The 16092-nt window shown below is 45.8% G+C and overlaps 2 protein-coding genes across 9 annotated transcripts in view; both read left to right on the top strand.

Annotated features, from left to right (window-relative positions):
- The window catches only part of LOC135921857 (uncharacterized), a 203794-nt gene that overhangs the window by 81843 nt on the left and 105859 nt on the right, over positions 1-16092 (top strand). The window lies entirely within an intron of this gene.
- LOC135921852 (zinc finger protein 555-like) overlaps positions 1-16092 on the top strand; it is a 108493-nt gene that overhangs the window by 12898 nt on the left and 79503 nt on the right. For 5 of the 6 annotated variants that reach the window (XR_011508763.1, XM_065456232.1, XM_070526239.1 and 2 more), the window contains exon 3: positions 12741-12884. Coding sequence is in view for 5 of the 6 variants with exons in the window: in XM_065456232.1 (XP_065312304.1) it covers positions 12741-12884 (144 nt within the window). In the remaining variant the exon portion in view is untranslated. Of the gene's footprint in view, positions 1-7833; positions 8111-12740; positions 12885-16092 lie in introns of those variants that run through there. The other variant, XM_065456233.2, reaches the window with a different exon arrangement.

Raw genomic sequence — 16092 nt, 5'->3', positions numbered from 1 at the left:
GCAACCCCTCCTAGATTGCGGGACATTTGACCCCGCCTTGCACTATTCTGCTCTAGGAAGTCACCGCCTCCACGGTCCGTACAGGACGAGGTGACTGTGGCCCGGAAAGAAACAGCTCGGTCCTACTTGACGATGCCGAGCGGCCACTACAACTTGGCCCAGGGTGCAAGCACTGCACCGTCTGATCTGGACGGAAGCAGGTGAGCCTCTGTTCAACATTTACTTTGAAGCATGTCAAACCGAGACACGCCGTTACGTGCAGATTGTCAAATAATCAGGCTTCTTTCCGGTGAACAATTCTGGGCGAGCTCCTATGTGCTTTGCTCGCCGTGGGTGCTGGTGCTGTCTTGGCGAATACGATTCACACGAGACATTTGCAATGGGCAATTGGATTGTACGTAGACAAAGCACTTGGGCCGATATAACGCCTCAAGCACCTAGGAAATTACTCAGCCAACAACTCACCCTACCTAATACGGATAAAACGCAGGCTCTACTGTGTTATTCCTTTAATAAAGCGAAGTTTTCTACATCTAATGGTTTTAAGCCTTTAGCTGGTCAATCTATTGCCAATTACGGTGGGTCAGGTCTGTGGGTTGGGCAATGCTAAACCTACATTTAAGTGTGTGTGTGTGTGTGTGTGTGTCTTGTGTGTGTGTGTGTGTGTCTTGTGTGTGTGTGTCTTGTGTGTGTGTGTGTGTGTGTCTTGTGTGTGTGTGTTGTGTGTACGCACGCGCGCGCAATGGTATTCTACATTCTGGAAGGCATGCGAGCAAGATGGATTTCGGTGGACCCTCCAAGACTCATGTACCTGTATAAGCAGTCAACGCGCCTGACTACTGCACCAGATTTCGAGGATCCATGCAAGTGCACATCCCTTAACTTATTACTGTGGATATAAGTACACCCCATAAGGAGTCAGTTTTGTGACTCCCCGATGTGGCCACCGGCCTCTCTCATCCCCGTCAAAACAGACGACACTAAGGTAAATTTCGGGGTTTTGCCATTTCTGCTGTGGTCCAGCAAACACAACGAAACATCATACCAATGGGACTCTCTCGCCTAGTTGTTTTTTAGCATCGTGCAACACGGCTCGATGCCGCCGAAGGAGAACGCAGTTTTGGAACTTTCTTCATTCTTAAAGTTTTGGTGAACACAGCGATTGTTCTTTGGCGCCAAATCCATCATCGGAAAGCGTCGGCACTGTCAAATAAATGTGGCCTTTGCAAAGGCGGTAGCACTCGATAGCAGTAGGTTTTCCTTCAATGAACTGTGTGATCCAAAGTTTGGGCTCTTTGCGGCAAAGCTTAACTAATGAAGTGCCCTCCTGATCTGTTCTATCGCAGAGTTCCCGAAGAAACCAGGGAAGCAGCATGGCACCAGCGAGACAACGAGGCTGCCAACAGAATCCAAGTGTGCCATCTTTGCCGGTTCGCTTTCACCGACGCGGAGGCCTTCGAAAAGCACGCCGCTGACCACTTGCTTGGGAAAAAACACAACTGTCCCGAGTGTGGTAAACTGTTTCCGACGCCTTCGAAGCTCACGAGCCATTTAGCTACACACGGCGAACCATCCTTTGAGTGCGCTGTCTGCGGCAAAAAATATTATACCGTAGGTGGCCACAGGAACCATATGCTGTCATGCCACCTAGGCGCACACGACTGAGAAGCCGTCGAAGCGTCTCGTTCACACCACAGCACACACCGCGAAATTGGACGAGCCCGTCGGGAAGCACCGTCGCACCTGACGGTGGCGTCGGCATCGATGTAGCCGGATATTCGCCTGGCAGGAGTGACCTCTCTGGATGTCACTCTGGCGCCAAGACGTGTCGTGTGCCTTCGCAGAAGAACTTGCGGTCTGGAGCTCAACTGTTATAGCTGTGCGCTAACATTTTGACAAACAAAATTGGGCTAATCTTATTCCTTCTGACTACGGCTGACAAATGCCTGCCAATAAAGTTCTTACAATAAAGTTATCGCGAGGAGTACTGTGCGCCACCTGTTTGATTTTCTTCGAAGAACGCGTCCGTTCTTCGCAGTCCTTTTGCCATGGTTAAAATAAATTTACATGCCTCCTGGATTGAACAAAAGAGTGAGATAACATTCTTCGAAAATATAGTAGTAAAGATATCTATAGTAGCATTCTTAATAGTGAAGTTGAGTTAAGTGCCGTCCTAATATTCTCGAGTTTTCTGGTAAAGTTATCAATAGTTTCAGCGCCTGGCATTGTAGAAACAAAACTGTTAAGTTGGTACGCATTTTTTTTCAATGAAGGAAGCTCAAGACTGCCCGGAAAAACGTGATGCTCATAGCGGAAAAACAGCTTCACCAGTCGGCTTAGCTGGTGCATGTACACATTGCTGAGGCTGATAAATTGACTTTAATGATGATGCTTTACTCCCATTCCCTGAAAAATGCCTGCGAATAAATTTATTGCACTGGTTATCTTGAGCTTTGTTGTTGGTTTCTTGTATCTCCCCATTCCACTCGGTTTCTTTTTTTATCCCCCTTACCCCTTGCCCCTGTGCAGGGTAGCCAACCAGAACTACGTCTGGTTAACCTCCCTGCCTTTCGCTGCATTATCTTATCTCTTTCTCTTTGAAGAATGTACCCGTTCTTCGCTTTAGCTGTCGCACCAGCTTTACCAGTCGGCTCGGCTGGGGCATGTTATTAATGATGGCTTATAATGGACTTTAAGCATGATGCCCTATAAAACGGCGTCAAGACAGTCACCTAGCCTGCTTGATCGGATCAGCTGTACTGTACGTGTTATAATTCCAGCGTTTCTATATCAATCTCCATAATCCCTTTTTTTATCAGAGATTCTCTATCTGCCTTGTATCGCTACCTAGACTTGCAATGAATCACGTCGTATCAAGTTTTTTTCCTGCTTTTAATACACAAATACTCCTAATTTCCCTGGCTTATAGCGATTGCTGAGTGGTTGATATTTCCAGCCACATTAAATTGAAGAGCTTTTGGAAGGTTTACGTTACTTCTGCGTTTCATTGGATAAATCCTTTCGGATGCCATTAGGAGGTGGCGAATGGTCTCTGAAATTATGCTGCAGCATTCACATGCCTAATCTTGTTGCGAATATTTATTCCGGAATGATTTTGTTCCTAGGCAACCAGCTAGAGCCTCATATATAGCAAGCCCCTACCCTTTTTGTTATCCAACAAGTTTTCCTTCCAAATTTCATTCTTCCCGTTCCTGTAAATGTGCCTTGTCTTTTTTTTCATTCTTTACAGCCAATTCGGTGTCTCTTTCTCTCTTGAGCGACTACGGTGTTGAGCTGCTAGGCGTCAGGTTGCGTCAGGGATCATACCTCGGCCACGGCGGCCGTATATTGATGGAGGCGAAATGCGACAACATCCGTGTACTTAGATTAATGTGCACGTTAAGGAAACCCAGGTGGTCTAAATTTCCAGAGTCCCTCATTACGGTGTGCCTCGTAATCATTTAGTGGTTATGGCACGTAAAACTGCATTATTTTTTTTTATGTTGCTTTCCATTCCGATGACTCCCGCTTGTCTATTTTTTTTTATTACCCGTTACTTGGTTGCCAACTTTCTCAACTTCTTTCTCCATTCAGTGTCTATGCACTTTTGAATACAGATAGTTGTGCATACTTTTACAGTGCACTCCGCGGTTGCACTGAGGCGAATGCCATCTCGAGACGTTGTGATTGGTCCGCTTATGGGGAAAGCGAATAGCCAGGCTGTAGCTTTGGCTCACGATACTGGGCGAGGTTAGCAAAGAAAACAGCTTCGCATAAAAAAAAATAATGTAAAGTAGGTAACACACTCGGCAAAATCAGACAAGGAACTCGGTGGCGCAATTAAACCCCTCTCGCGTTTCAAAGCGCATGCTCATAGCATCCATCCATCCATCCATCGATACAACCACACTATACCTGCAGAGGCACGTCTGAGTGTTTCTGAAAGAAATACCAGGTGAGAGTTCAGAATTTTTTCAACAAACAGAGCTCGACCTAAGGTGACATCGTTTAGCCTTCTACCCTGCTCAATGGCGACGGAACTGGAGGAAAGGAAAAGAAAAGGTATAAATAATGATGATGAGAATAGGTACAGTAGCTTCGATTATGACAGTATACGACTTCGTGCCCACATGGCCCTTTCAGAGACTCGAATAGAGGCTGTGTAAGTAAAAAATTCAGAAACAGCTTTGATGGCTCGTAAAATGTGACCGGGAGTGGCAGGCATTGGCGTCTACATTGGCACCGTTTAATAGCAGGTCGTTGAGTAAATATGCACTACAGAAATAAAAAAGCACGGAAGAAAATGAGGGGATCGTAGTCATCGGAAGCGCAGATATATCGGTACAATATGGGGATAGAGGTTTTAAATACGAAAGGAAGATGGAGATGGAATATTCGAAATGGTAGATGCCGAATAATGCAATAAAACCCGAATAAATAAAGCAGACTTGGCGACAATTTCTCTCCAGCGGGGTTCAGAGGAAATGTTAACATTTTTAACATTATTATTAGGATTGCTCGCGTCCTCTTTGCGTTCAGAGAAATATTAGTGATAGCGCTGTTCTGTTTCCCTTCTTTTCTGTCGTCCAAGCTTTTTGGTTGTTTTTATTTTACTTTCATTTCAAATGACGCTAAACAATGGCACAGCACTCAGAAAGTTCGAGTTTTTCGACGTATTCATGTGGTACACAGTGGTCACAAAGTAAAGAATTTTTGCTTTTCGCGGCCATTCTCATCATAAGCTAAGCATTAACCTGACGCTTAAGTATGGCGATATGTCGATTTTCTTATATATCATCCGCCTCGCGTGCAAGTGGACCATGGTTCGTATCCCGGTGCCGCGCAATTTTCTACCGGATTAAAGAAAATGCACGTGTCGATAAAATTGCATAAACAGGCCTGGATTGCGGCCTAATCCGGTGACCAGAACCGGTGACGCTCTCCCTCACCAGAGCAGGATTGGCCACCTTGGCGCAGTACTTGGCCACAACCTCCTGTATGAATACAGCAATTAAACCCCGGCCCTCAGTCCCTAGCAGCTGCGAAGCAACTGTCCACGGTGGTGGTCAGACCTGCGACGCTGCAGAGGGTGCTAAGATACCCTGGTTTTAGACAGGCCGCCATTGGAATCTGAACCTGGCCACGTTTAACGCTAGAACATTATCTAGTGAGGCGAGTCTAGCGATTCTATTGAAGGAATTAGGGGGCAGTAAATGGGATATAATAAAGCTCAGTGAAGTTAGGAGGACGAAAGAAGCATATACAGTGCTAAAATGCGGCCACGTCCTGGGCTTCCGGGGCTTAGCGGAGAAACGAGAATTAGGAGTCGGATTCCTGATTAATAAGGATATAATTGGTAACATACAGGAATTCTATAGCATTAACGACAGGGTGGCAGCTCTTGTTGTGAAACTTAAGAGGTACGAATTGAAGGTCGTACCAATATATGCCCCTACATCCAGTCATGATGACCATGAAGTCGAGAGCTTCTATGAAGACGTGGAATCGGCGATGGGTAAAGTGAAAACAAAATACACTATACTGATGGGCGACTTCAATGCCAGGGTAGGCAAGAAGCAGGCTGGAGACAAGTCAGTGGGGGAATAGCAGGGGAGAGTTATTAGTAGAGTATGCAGAACAGAATAATATGCGGATAATGAATACCTTCTTCCGCAAGCGGCATAGCCGAAAGTGGACGTTGAGGAGCCCAAATTGCGAATCAAGCTACAGAGCAGGTCTTCGGCTTTAATTCAGGAAGAGGACCTTATTGTTGCAGCAATGAGCGTCAATCTTATGGGCATCATTAAGGAGTGTGCAATAGAAGTCAGCGCTAACTGCATTAGACACGATGCCAAAAAGCTATCACAGGAGACGAAAGATCTGATCAAGAAACGTCAATGTATAAAAGCCTCCAGTCCTACAGCTAGAATAGGCTTGACAGAACTTTCGAAGTTAATCAACAAGCGTAAGACAGCTGAAATAAGGAAGTATAACATGAATAGAATTGAACATGCTCGCAGGAACGCAGGAAACCTAAAAGCAGTGAAGAAGAAACTAGGTGGGAGGTGGGCGCCTACGTTGCTTCCACCTCCCCCTCCCTCCCCTTCCTCCAGTGCCTCGCATCATTGGGTGTCTCGCGCACGACGGCAGCTGCCCGCTCTGTTCTCTTTTTTCGCGGGCGAAATTGACCCGTGATAGTCTGCTCCTCTCGTACGCTATCACTCGCACATACAGCGTAGGGGGCGCGGAGACGCTATTATCTCCCTTGGACTTTCTACGGGATCTCTCGGTGACAGCGACACCGACGGCAGAAATGGGCTTGGAGTGTGGATATCGTTGCTATCGCAATAAAAGGAGTTTCAGTCCCACTACGGGAGCCTCGTTCACAATGAAGGGAATGATGCGAATTTTGGTTATGTACGCTTCATATTTTGACATATGCATCGGGTGCATATCGGGGGCAGATTGCCTGAGTTGCGACAGAGCGTCTATGTCGTAGGCTGGAACCATGGCATCGACTAGTCCTAGTCGATGCCATGGAGCGTAGACACTGAGTGTTCAACCACCACGTTTGTTGCCATATGCTTGATGTTGACATCATAGCTGTGCTGTCCCATTCTTTTTCATAATTGCCCATTTCGCCTATGTACAAGCGTTCGCAACCATCACAAGGAATCCTTTACAAAGCACCCGGCAACTTCTTTTACGCGAGTTTCTGTTTGACCGTTAACAATTGCGTGTCGGAGCTTGCGCGTAGTACAAGTGAACAGGGTAAATGTAAGCAGCTGACGTAGTGCGACTTAACGCACTACGTCTACGCAGTGTATATTTCGGCTCACAAGTATCTATATAGGGTGCCGAACTGTTAATGTAGAAGTTGATTAGAGTGAACAGATGCTATGATATACAATATTTTCGTAGTGTTAGCCACTCCGTGTGTGCCTGTTCTTGGCAAATCCTCCAGAATGGCCATCTGCTGTCGGGACACAAGAGGTGCAGATAACTTAAACGTGAAATTTTAGGCGTCGTACTTTTAGGTGTATGCACGTGGGATCACCATTCTCTCGACATGTATTATACGTCACCTTGGTGATTGTGACATCACTGCGACATCTCGCAGTCGCCATCGGCCTGACTTGGATTTTGTATTTCGGTATCGCTTGTGAGCGCTGTGGTGCATAAACAAAGCAATTGCTAAAAAATAATGCGGTAACATTTATGGCGGACAAGCATAAATATTACCTGCCATGGTTGCTCAGTGGCTATGGTGTTTGGCTGCTGAGCACGAGGTCGCGATATCGAATCCCGGCGACGGCGGCTGCTGTTCGTGCGAAAACACTCGTGTAGTTAGATTTAGGTGGATATTAAAGAATCTCTGTTGGTCGAAATTTCCTGACTCCTCCACTACAGCGTGCCTCATAATCAGAACGCGGTTTTAGCGTGCAATGCCCCATATTTATTAAAGTATACATATATCATAAATGGCACGTTGCATAAAACGAATGAAAGCAAAAATGTACTGATCGCGGTTAGTTGGAGCTTTATTAACCGTTTTCGTATTGCTTCATTTCTCTTTCATTCGAACATGTGCGTTGAATTTGTATATTTATGGTTTTACAAAAAGTAAAGCTGGCCCCGCAGGACTCTTATTTTTTCATCATTTACGTGCGGTTTTGGTAAACGTGACAAGCCTCCACTGCACGCTACGCTCGAGCACTATGAATTTTGGTTTACAGGTCGTGACATAGATATGACGGGATCTGCGATCACGTGCCAAACTGCGTTTTATCAACTTCTGATACAGCGAGAGACTTGTATTGTTATGCACACAAGCTAGAAAGATAGCGCATGCGTAGTGCCATGTCTCGACACCAGGTACTAGTTCGGGCAGAAGGTGCAGGAATTCGCCATGGCACGCCCTTCAAGATTGCGCGTAATTTGACCGCGGCTGCATTACCGTGCCCTAGGAAGTCACCCAGTCCACGGACCGTACGGGACGGGCGACTATGGCCGGGAAAGAAACAGCTCGACCCTACTTGACGATGTCGGGCGGCAGCTGCAACGTCGGCCAGGGTGCAAGCAGTGCAGCCTCTGATCAGGACAATAGCAGGTGAGCTTCCGTTGAACATTTACATTGAATAATGTCAAACCTAGACATGCGGTCGCATGCTGATCGTCAAATATTTAGGCTCTTTTACGCTGAACATTTCTAGGCGAGCTCTGAAGCGCTTCGCTCACCGTGGCTGCTGCTGCCTTTGTGAATAGGGGTCACACAAGAGGCATTTTCAATATTAAATTGGCTTGCACGTAGCTCCAGCACATGCGCCGATATACCGGCACTAGCGCCTACAATATTATTCAGTAAACACGCCCCACTTAATATACTCTGCGGTTTGAACGCAGGCTCTACAGTGTCTAATTCGTTTAATGAAGTGAAGCTTTCTACGCCTTAGGGTTTCGTGCGCTTACCCGGTGAACTTATTGCATAGTGTCGGGGCCCAGTCCTGCAGGTACGGCAATACTAAAGCTAAGTGAAATTCTGGGGGTTCAAGTGCCAAAACGACGATGTGATTATCAGGCAGGCCGTATAGTGGGGGACTCCAGTTGAATTGTGACCACCAGGAAGTTAACGTGTGCCCCACAGTCGGCATCGGTTTTATCAGGTCGGCATCGAAATACGGCCGCAGCAGCCGGTATTTGATCACACTAACTCTGGCTTTGCAACGCAGTACCAAATTCACTATGCCGCTACGGCGAGCGATATTAACTTTGTCTGACAGCGGAAAAGGCGTCCTGGAAATTTGACCAATCTTGGTTACAAAGTTTTCTACGTGTCGTGTGGTTGGCGAGTCCGTGTGTTGCTGATTTTGTCAAGCGGGTGTACAAACGCTATGCTGGAAAAAAGCGAAAAAAAATATCAAGCTGCTTTTCGTTGAAGCACAACAATTATCTTAATTGGTGAGATTGGTGGTACAGCTGAAGAAGCTGCTGAGTACATCAAGCGAGCGTGAAAATATACAGGTAATTGGTGAATCTGGTGCGGGTCTTGTTATGGTAATAATGACAGGTAAATATGATGTCAAATCTGTCAGTATCGGTAATAATAAAGGATTTACAATAATTGAAGTGCTTATCATTGCAGCTTTGGGTCTATTTACTTTGATGACAGCGTAAATTCCTTAAAAACCTTCGCCCAGATGGCACAGAAGAGCCGAGCTTGTATCAAAGGTAGCAAGGATGGGGATAAAATACCTATAGCATTAAATCTAGGTGAGCCTGTATTGTATCTCAAATGTATCCTGTTTTAATGCAACTGACTTTTTATGGTGATAAAGGTAAAATGCCAATTATTGCTGAGATTTCTCGTCAGTTTAGCTGAAGAGGCCAAATTAAATATTTTTATCAGGGCGATGACAGATAGGACGCTTTTGAAAGTGTTACGTGATTATAGTTTAGGTAGAGAAACTATTTTTAGTTGGTTACATAAGCTATGAAGCTAACTATTATCTTAATGATAGCAGTATTTCTATATATGCATCATCTTTCATTGATGTTAGCCAAGTTTTATAAATTTCTTGAGCTTTTTCAGAGAATATTACTTCTAATGCATTTTGTTCTTTAAGCTGCTCAGCAGCATTATAGAGGATTAAAGTGACTTTTCATTTTTTAAGACCTTGGAATGAAACTAAGCTTAGCATGATATGTGCTTGAAAAACCTCGTGGGTGATGTGTGAATTTTTGTTTAATTAGAAAAAGGAGCACTAGTTATTCACCACACAATAAGTGCACGCCCATGGTGGCCAACAAAACATTCGCATTCATAAATCCATTTGCTTATGCTCGTCCGCGTGCGACATTTGATAAGATACTTTCTGGATTGGCAAAATGGCTGTCAGTTCCAGATTATTTGATTATAGGAAGCAGCACGATGGCCTTTATAAAATGTGATTACACATCACACATAGCACTGGATTGGAGGTAAGCCCCGGCAAACTTGCGGTTAAAATGCACTGTTGTTCCGTTTACTTTTCTTAGTAAGATTGTTGTTAGTCAATGAAGCACAAACGTCACTAGGACGAAAATTTATTTCATCGCCAATTTCGCAAATCAATCTCTCGGATCTGGAAACATCCAGAAAATTCGTTCGTAGAGGATGCGCCTTGATAACCCACTGGACACAATTCATGCCTTGCAATGTGTGCCGTCAAGCTTTCTTTAAAAAAAAATATTCTGAACTTTTTGGTAATAAGTCATACGTACTTTTTGATTGCTCGTGCAAGTGACGTCTCCGTCTGGGATAACCCAGCTCATTTACTAAAGCTATGCAATGTGACGTATGTGATTTTTTAAGAGTTATGTGCTTTAAAAAAAAAATCGCTGTTCCGCCTGAAAGGCATAGAGGCGATTGCGATAGCAAATTAGTAGATATCTTTACGAAGTAAGGACAGTAGTTTTGTCAGCCGTATGAACTTTTAAACGTCGACCTGCAAACTAAATTACCAATCACCGAATATGGAATCGTGACTCAACCAGGACGTAGAAACACACACAGAGACTGCGCTGTCTTTGTGCGTCTGCTTCTTTGTACGTCTATGTTCAGTCGCTCTTGCACATTCCATCATGGATTCAAACCAACTAGCCCATCAATGTATTTTCACCAAATTAACCAGCACAGTGTCACGCGCGCACAGGTATACATGAACACAACTCTCTCGGTGAGCGCAGAAATTTGCTGTGAAAATTCTGAAGTGAGGAATCCCAGCAGCCGCAAGCGAATTGACTTTCATGCATGTCTCGCTTCAGCGCGAATGAGACGTCGAAAGCACAGCCCATACGAAGCTACCGACACAATACGCCCCCTCCAAACTTCGCAGATCGCTTTGAAAATGAGGCCCACGCGGGAACGTACTTCAGCTGCATAGCAGACCGCTTTCAAGACACATGAGCGCAGGCAACGCGTCCTTATGGCTTCCGTCAAGGGCGTCTACTACGGCGTCCGCGAAGCGTATAGTCAACGCGGTAGTAGACTCCCAGGTTGTCTCCCCTCAGTAGGATGGGCGGGAGGACATCGAGGCACAGTAGCAGCCACCGGATAGGAACGACCCTCCTCCCTCGCCTCAACTTCTGGCTCACGCACCTGAGGAGTGGGCACGCATCCGGGCCGCGTTCCTCGCTGGCGCACGCGAGATTGAACCGCGTTTGCCGGCTCCCCTTCACACGTTTTAACTCATACTGGAACCTAACGGCGATGGGGACGCCAACAGCATAAGTGTGCCTGGAGTGCCCATTTAATTGCTATCGAAATAAAAGACGTTTCGGCCTCACTTTTTGAGCCCCTTTCCCAGTGAAGGAAATTGAAGGTCGGTTATATACCTCATATTGTGACGTAAGTACACGGTGTGTATTGGGGGCAGATTGCATGAGCCGCGATTTAGCGTCTGTGCCACCGCCTCGAAATGAAGGGACTCCAGGTAAACACTTGCCATCTTGTTCTTTTCTTTTCAAATTATTGTCGCGCTATCCCAGTCGATGTCATGGCGCTTGGACACGGCGTGTTCAGGTAACGTGTTTATTGCCATATGCTTGACGCTGACATCATAGTTGTGCTGCTTTAGTTGTTTGCAAAATTTGCCCGTTTCACCAATGTGCACGTGTTCACAACCAGCGCAAGGAATTCTGTACAATACACCCGGGAACTTCTCTTTCGCGAGCTTGTGTTTGACGGTTAAGTCTTTGTCCGAGGTTGCGTGTAGTGCAAATGAACACTGCAAGTGTAAGTAGCAGACGTAGTGCGACTTAGCGCAACGCCCTCTGTATATCCACTCAAGCTAGCGTATTTTTCGGCTCACAAGCATCTACATTGGACGCAGATCTCTCAATATAGAAGTGGTTCAGACTAAACAGATGCTATGATATACATCATTTTCGTAGGTTTAGCCACTCGGTGTGTGCCTGTTCGTGGGAAATCTTGCAGAATGGCCATCTGCGATCGGGAGACAAGAGGTGCAGATTACTTAAACGTTGAATGATACGCATCGTACTTTTTGGTGCATACACGTGTCGTAACCGTTCTCCTCTCGACAAGTATTTCCCATTACCTTCGCCATCGTGACATCACCGCGACGTCTCGCGCTCGGCATCGGCCTGATTCGGAGTTTGTATTTCGGCATAGTTTGTGAGCGGTGCGCTGCCCAAAGAAATTGCTAGAGAATGATTCGGGAACCTTACTGGCGGACGCGCATAAATATTGCATAAATAACACGTTGCAGAAGACGAAGAAACAAACGTGTCCGCATCGCGGTCAGTTATAGAGCATTTATAACCGCTTTCATAATGCTTCGTTTCACTTTATTTGAACATGCGCGTTGGATTTGTATATTTATTATATTACAAAAGGCATACCTTGCAATGAAATCTTTAAGCCTTTCATGGGTACTTTGCGCTTCTCTTGAAATTGGCAAGAGTCCACTGTACGCTACGCTGGAGCGCTATGAAATATGGGTATACAGGTCATGTTGATAATTTGGCGGGATCTGTGAACACATGCCAAACTGCGTTGTATCGCCTTCTGATGAAGCAAGAGACTTGTGTAGTTGGCATACAAGTTAGAATGAACGCGAATGCGCAATGCCATGTCTCCATACTATGTGCTATTTTGGGGAGAGGCTGCAGGAATGCGTCATCGTACCCCTTCCTAGATTGCGTGACATTTGACCCCGCCTGGCCCTATCCTGCTCTAGGAATTCACCACCTCCACCGTCCGTAGGGGACGAGGCGACTGTGGCCCAGAAAGAAACGGCTCGACCATACTTTACGATGTCGAGCGGCCACTGCCACTTGGCCCAGGGTACAAGCAGTGCACCCTCTGATCTGGACGAAAGCAGGTGAGCTTCTATTGAACATTTACTTTGAACCATGTCAAACCTAGACCCGCCACTACGTGCAGATTGTTAAACATTCAGGTTCTTTTCCGGTGAACATTTCTCTGGGAGACGTTATGTGCTTTGCTCACCGTGGCTGCTGCTGCTGCTGTCTTGGCGAATACGGCTCACACGAGACATTTGCAATGGGTAATTGGATTGCATGTAGACAAAGCACATGGGCTGATATACCGCATATAGTGCCTACGAAATTACTCAGTCAACAACACGCCCTACGTAATACGGACAAAACGCAGGCTCTACATTGTTATTCCTTTAATAAAACGAAGCTTTCTACGCCTTAGTCTCATGCGCTTTTCCAATCAAGTTATTGCAAATATTGTGGGCCAGTCGTGCAGGTAGGGCAATACTAAATGTACACTTAAGGTAAACCCTTGGGGTTTACGTGCTAAAACCACGAAGTGATTATAAGACGCCTGATACTGCGACTCCGGATCCCTTTTGAACACCAAGGGTTCTTAAGGTGCCCCCCACGGAAGACGGGTTTATCAGGCCCCCATCGAAATGTGGCCGGTATTTGATCACGCTACCTCTGGATTGGCAGCGCAGCACCAAATTCACGAAGGCGGAATGGTGAGCAATATTAACTTTGTCGGATCGTGGAAAAGGCGTGCTGTGAAGTTGGTAAATTTCGGTTGCAATGTAATCCATGTGTCGTGTAGTTGGGCTGGTTGAGTCCTGCTTATTTTGTCAAGTAGATGCATAATTGTTGTGCTGCTAAAAGCTTGTAGAAGATGTCTTATAACCCCGCCGTGAAAGCTTACCTTCATATAGGCTTTGCATATAGGCTTGAGAAAGCTCGCTCGTGCTCTATGCATTTTTTCTTAACTAGAAAAAGGACCACTCCTTATTTTCCACCTCATACATGCGCATCTACGCGGGCCGACATAATTTTCGCGCTCATAAGCGTCAATTTGCTCACGCTCTTCTGAGTGCGCCGTCAGATAGAAATTTCTGTACTGGTAAAATGGCTTTCAGTTCCAGCTTTTGATTACATCAAGCGGCAAGATGGCTGTTCTAACATGTGGTCACCCATCACACATAGCACTGTATTCGAGGTATGCATCCTCAAACTTGCTCGTCCAGTTACAACATAATTTCATTGACGATGCAAAGGTTGTAATTGCTGTTATACTTAACAGCCATTTTTTTCTCTTGCTGTCAATAAATTTCCTTCTCAAGGTCAGGGTTCCCTGTCATTAGTTGACCTAGGTAAACGTACTCCTCCACAGACTTTGGAGGCTGACTTGCGATCTTGAGCCCTTGTTCCCTTGTCAGGTTATTTATCATTATCTTTGTCTTCCGCATAATAATCGTGAGCCCCCCTCTTACACTCTCCGTGTTAAGGCCCTCAGTTTGTTCTAACTCGTCTCCATTGTTGCTGAATATAACAATTGCATAGGCAAACCGAAGGTTGTTGAGATATTCGCCGTCCATCTTTACTCCTTAGTCTTGCCAGTTTAATAACTTGAGTACTTCTTCTAAGCAAGCAGTTAATAGCATTGGAGAGATGATGATGAAAAGCTTTATTTATCCTACTTTAAAGGGAAGGGGGCAATGGAATAGAGGGTGGGGGGAGGAACTACTTGAAGTAGGCCTCCTTTATCCTCTCAGCCCACTCCACGATGGCCTCCTGAAGATCGGGCCTGGAGCTGCGCAAGGCAGCCTCCCAGTGCTCCTCACTAGATATTAAATGCTTTAAACCCCCACATGATGTGGTTTAAGTCTGCTTTGGGAGAGACACATAATTTACAAGGAGAAAGGTAAATGGCGGGATGAATGCGGTGGAGGAGGTAAGGGGACGGAAAGGTGCGAGTCTGCAGCTGTCGCCACAGAACTTCACACCTACGCGGGGATTTGCCCATGAGTGGCGGAAAGGCTAAGCGGTCTAATCGGTAGTCTGTACAGATGTCGTGGTAAGTAATAAGTCGATCCCGCGCTGTAAACGGCGCCTGCTCCCTGGCGAGTTCCGTCACATCTGATGCCTTAGTCCGGACTGTAAATCCTCCGGCACTGGCATGAGCTGCCTCGTTTCTGGCAAGGCCCGCATGCGCGGGAGTCCAGATTAATGTCACAGTTTGATGGAAAGGATGGGCGAAGAGGAGAGGAAGGGCTGGCTTAGAGACCCTACCCGCTCCGAAGTTATGTATGGATGCTTTGGAGTCGCTAACGATAACTGATGAATTTGGGATTGGGAGGGCCAGGGCTATGGCCGCTTCCTCCGACTCCTCAGAGGAAGAGCCAGGAATGGAGGCGGCCACAGCGACCAGGCTGTGAGAGTCAATGACTGATATTGCGTAATAATTTCTGTTCGCATATTCGGCGGCATCAACATGGAGCACATCTTTAGAGGTGGAGAATTGTTTTTGGAGAGCCCTTGCTCGCTGCCTGCTGCGCTGTTTGTGATGCATAGGGTGCATGTTTTTACGAAGTGGGGGAAGATTGTGTCTCCTCGCCTGACCCCTTTCTTTATAGGTATCTTGCTACTTCTGTAGAATTAGGGTGGCTCTGGAATCTCTGTACATATTTTCCACGGTATTTATGTAGGCGGTCTGTACTCCTTGATTACGCAATGCCTCTATGAGTGCTGGTATCTCTACTGAATCAAATGCTTTTTCGTAATATATGAAAGCCATATAGAGAGGCTTATTTTACTCTGTGGATTTCTCGATAAGCTGGTTAATGACAAGAATGTGATCCATTGTAGCGTAAGCTTTCCGGAAGCCAGCTTGTTCCCTTGGTCGACTAAAGGCCAGTGTTGCCGTTATTCTATTGGAGTTTCTTTTGGTAAGTATATTATATAATACTGGGAGTTAGGTAATGGACCTATAATTTATTTCTTTACCATTGCTCTTTTTGTGAATTTGTATTATGTTTGCATTCTTCCAGGTTTCTGGCCTTGCAGTCGATAGACACTTCCTATAGAGAGCCACCGTTTTCTTAGCAATATCTATCCTCCATCTTTGAATGAATCGACTGTTATTCCATCCTCTTCTGCCGCTTTTCCCCGTTTCATGCCTTGCAAGAGTTTTCTAACCTCATCTCTAGTTATAGGAGGAGTTTCTGTATACTGTTCATTATTGTTTTGAATACTGCTCCTGAGTCCTATGGGTACTGTAAAGGTCTGTATAGAATTCTTCCGCTGCTTTTA

The sequence above is a fragment of the Dermacentor albipictus genome, chromosome 9 (assembly GCF_038994185.2).
Source record: "Dermacentor albipictus isolate Rhodes 1998 colony chromosome 9, USDA_Dalb.pri_finalv2, whole genome shotgun sequence".
In the NCBI taxonomy this organism is placed as follows: domain Eukaryota; kingdom Metazoa; phylum Arthropoda; class Arachnida; order Ixodida; family Ixodidae; genus Dermacentor; species Dermacentor albipictus.
This window is presented reverse-complemented; position numbering and strand designations above follow the sequence as displayed.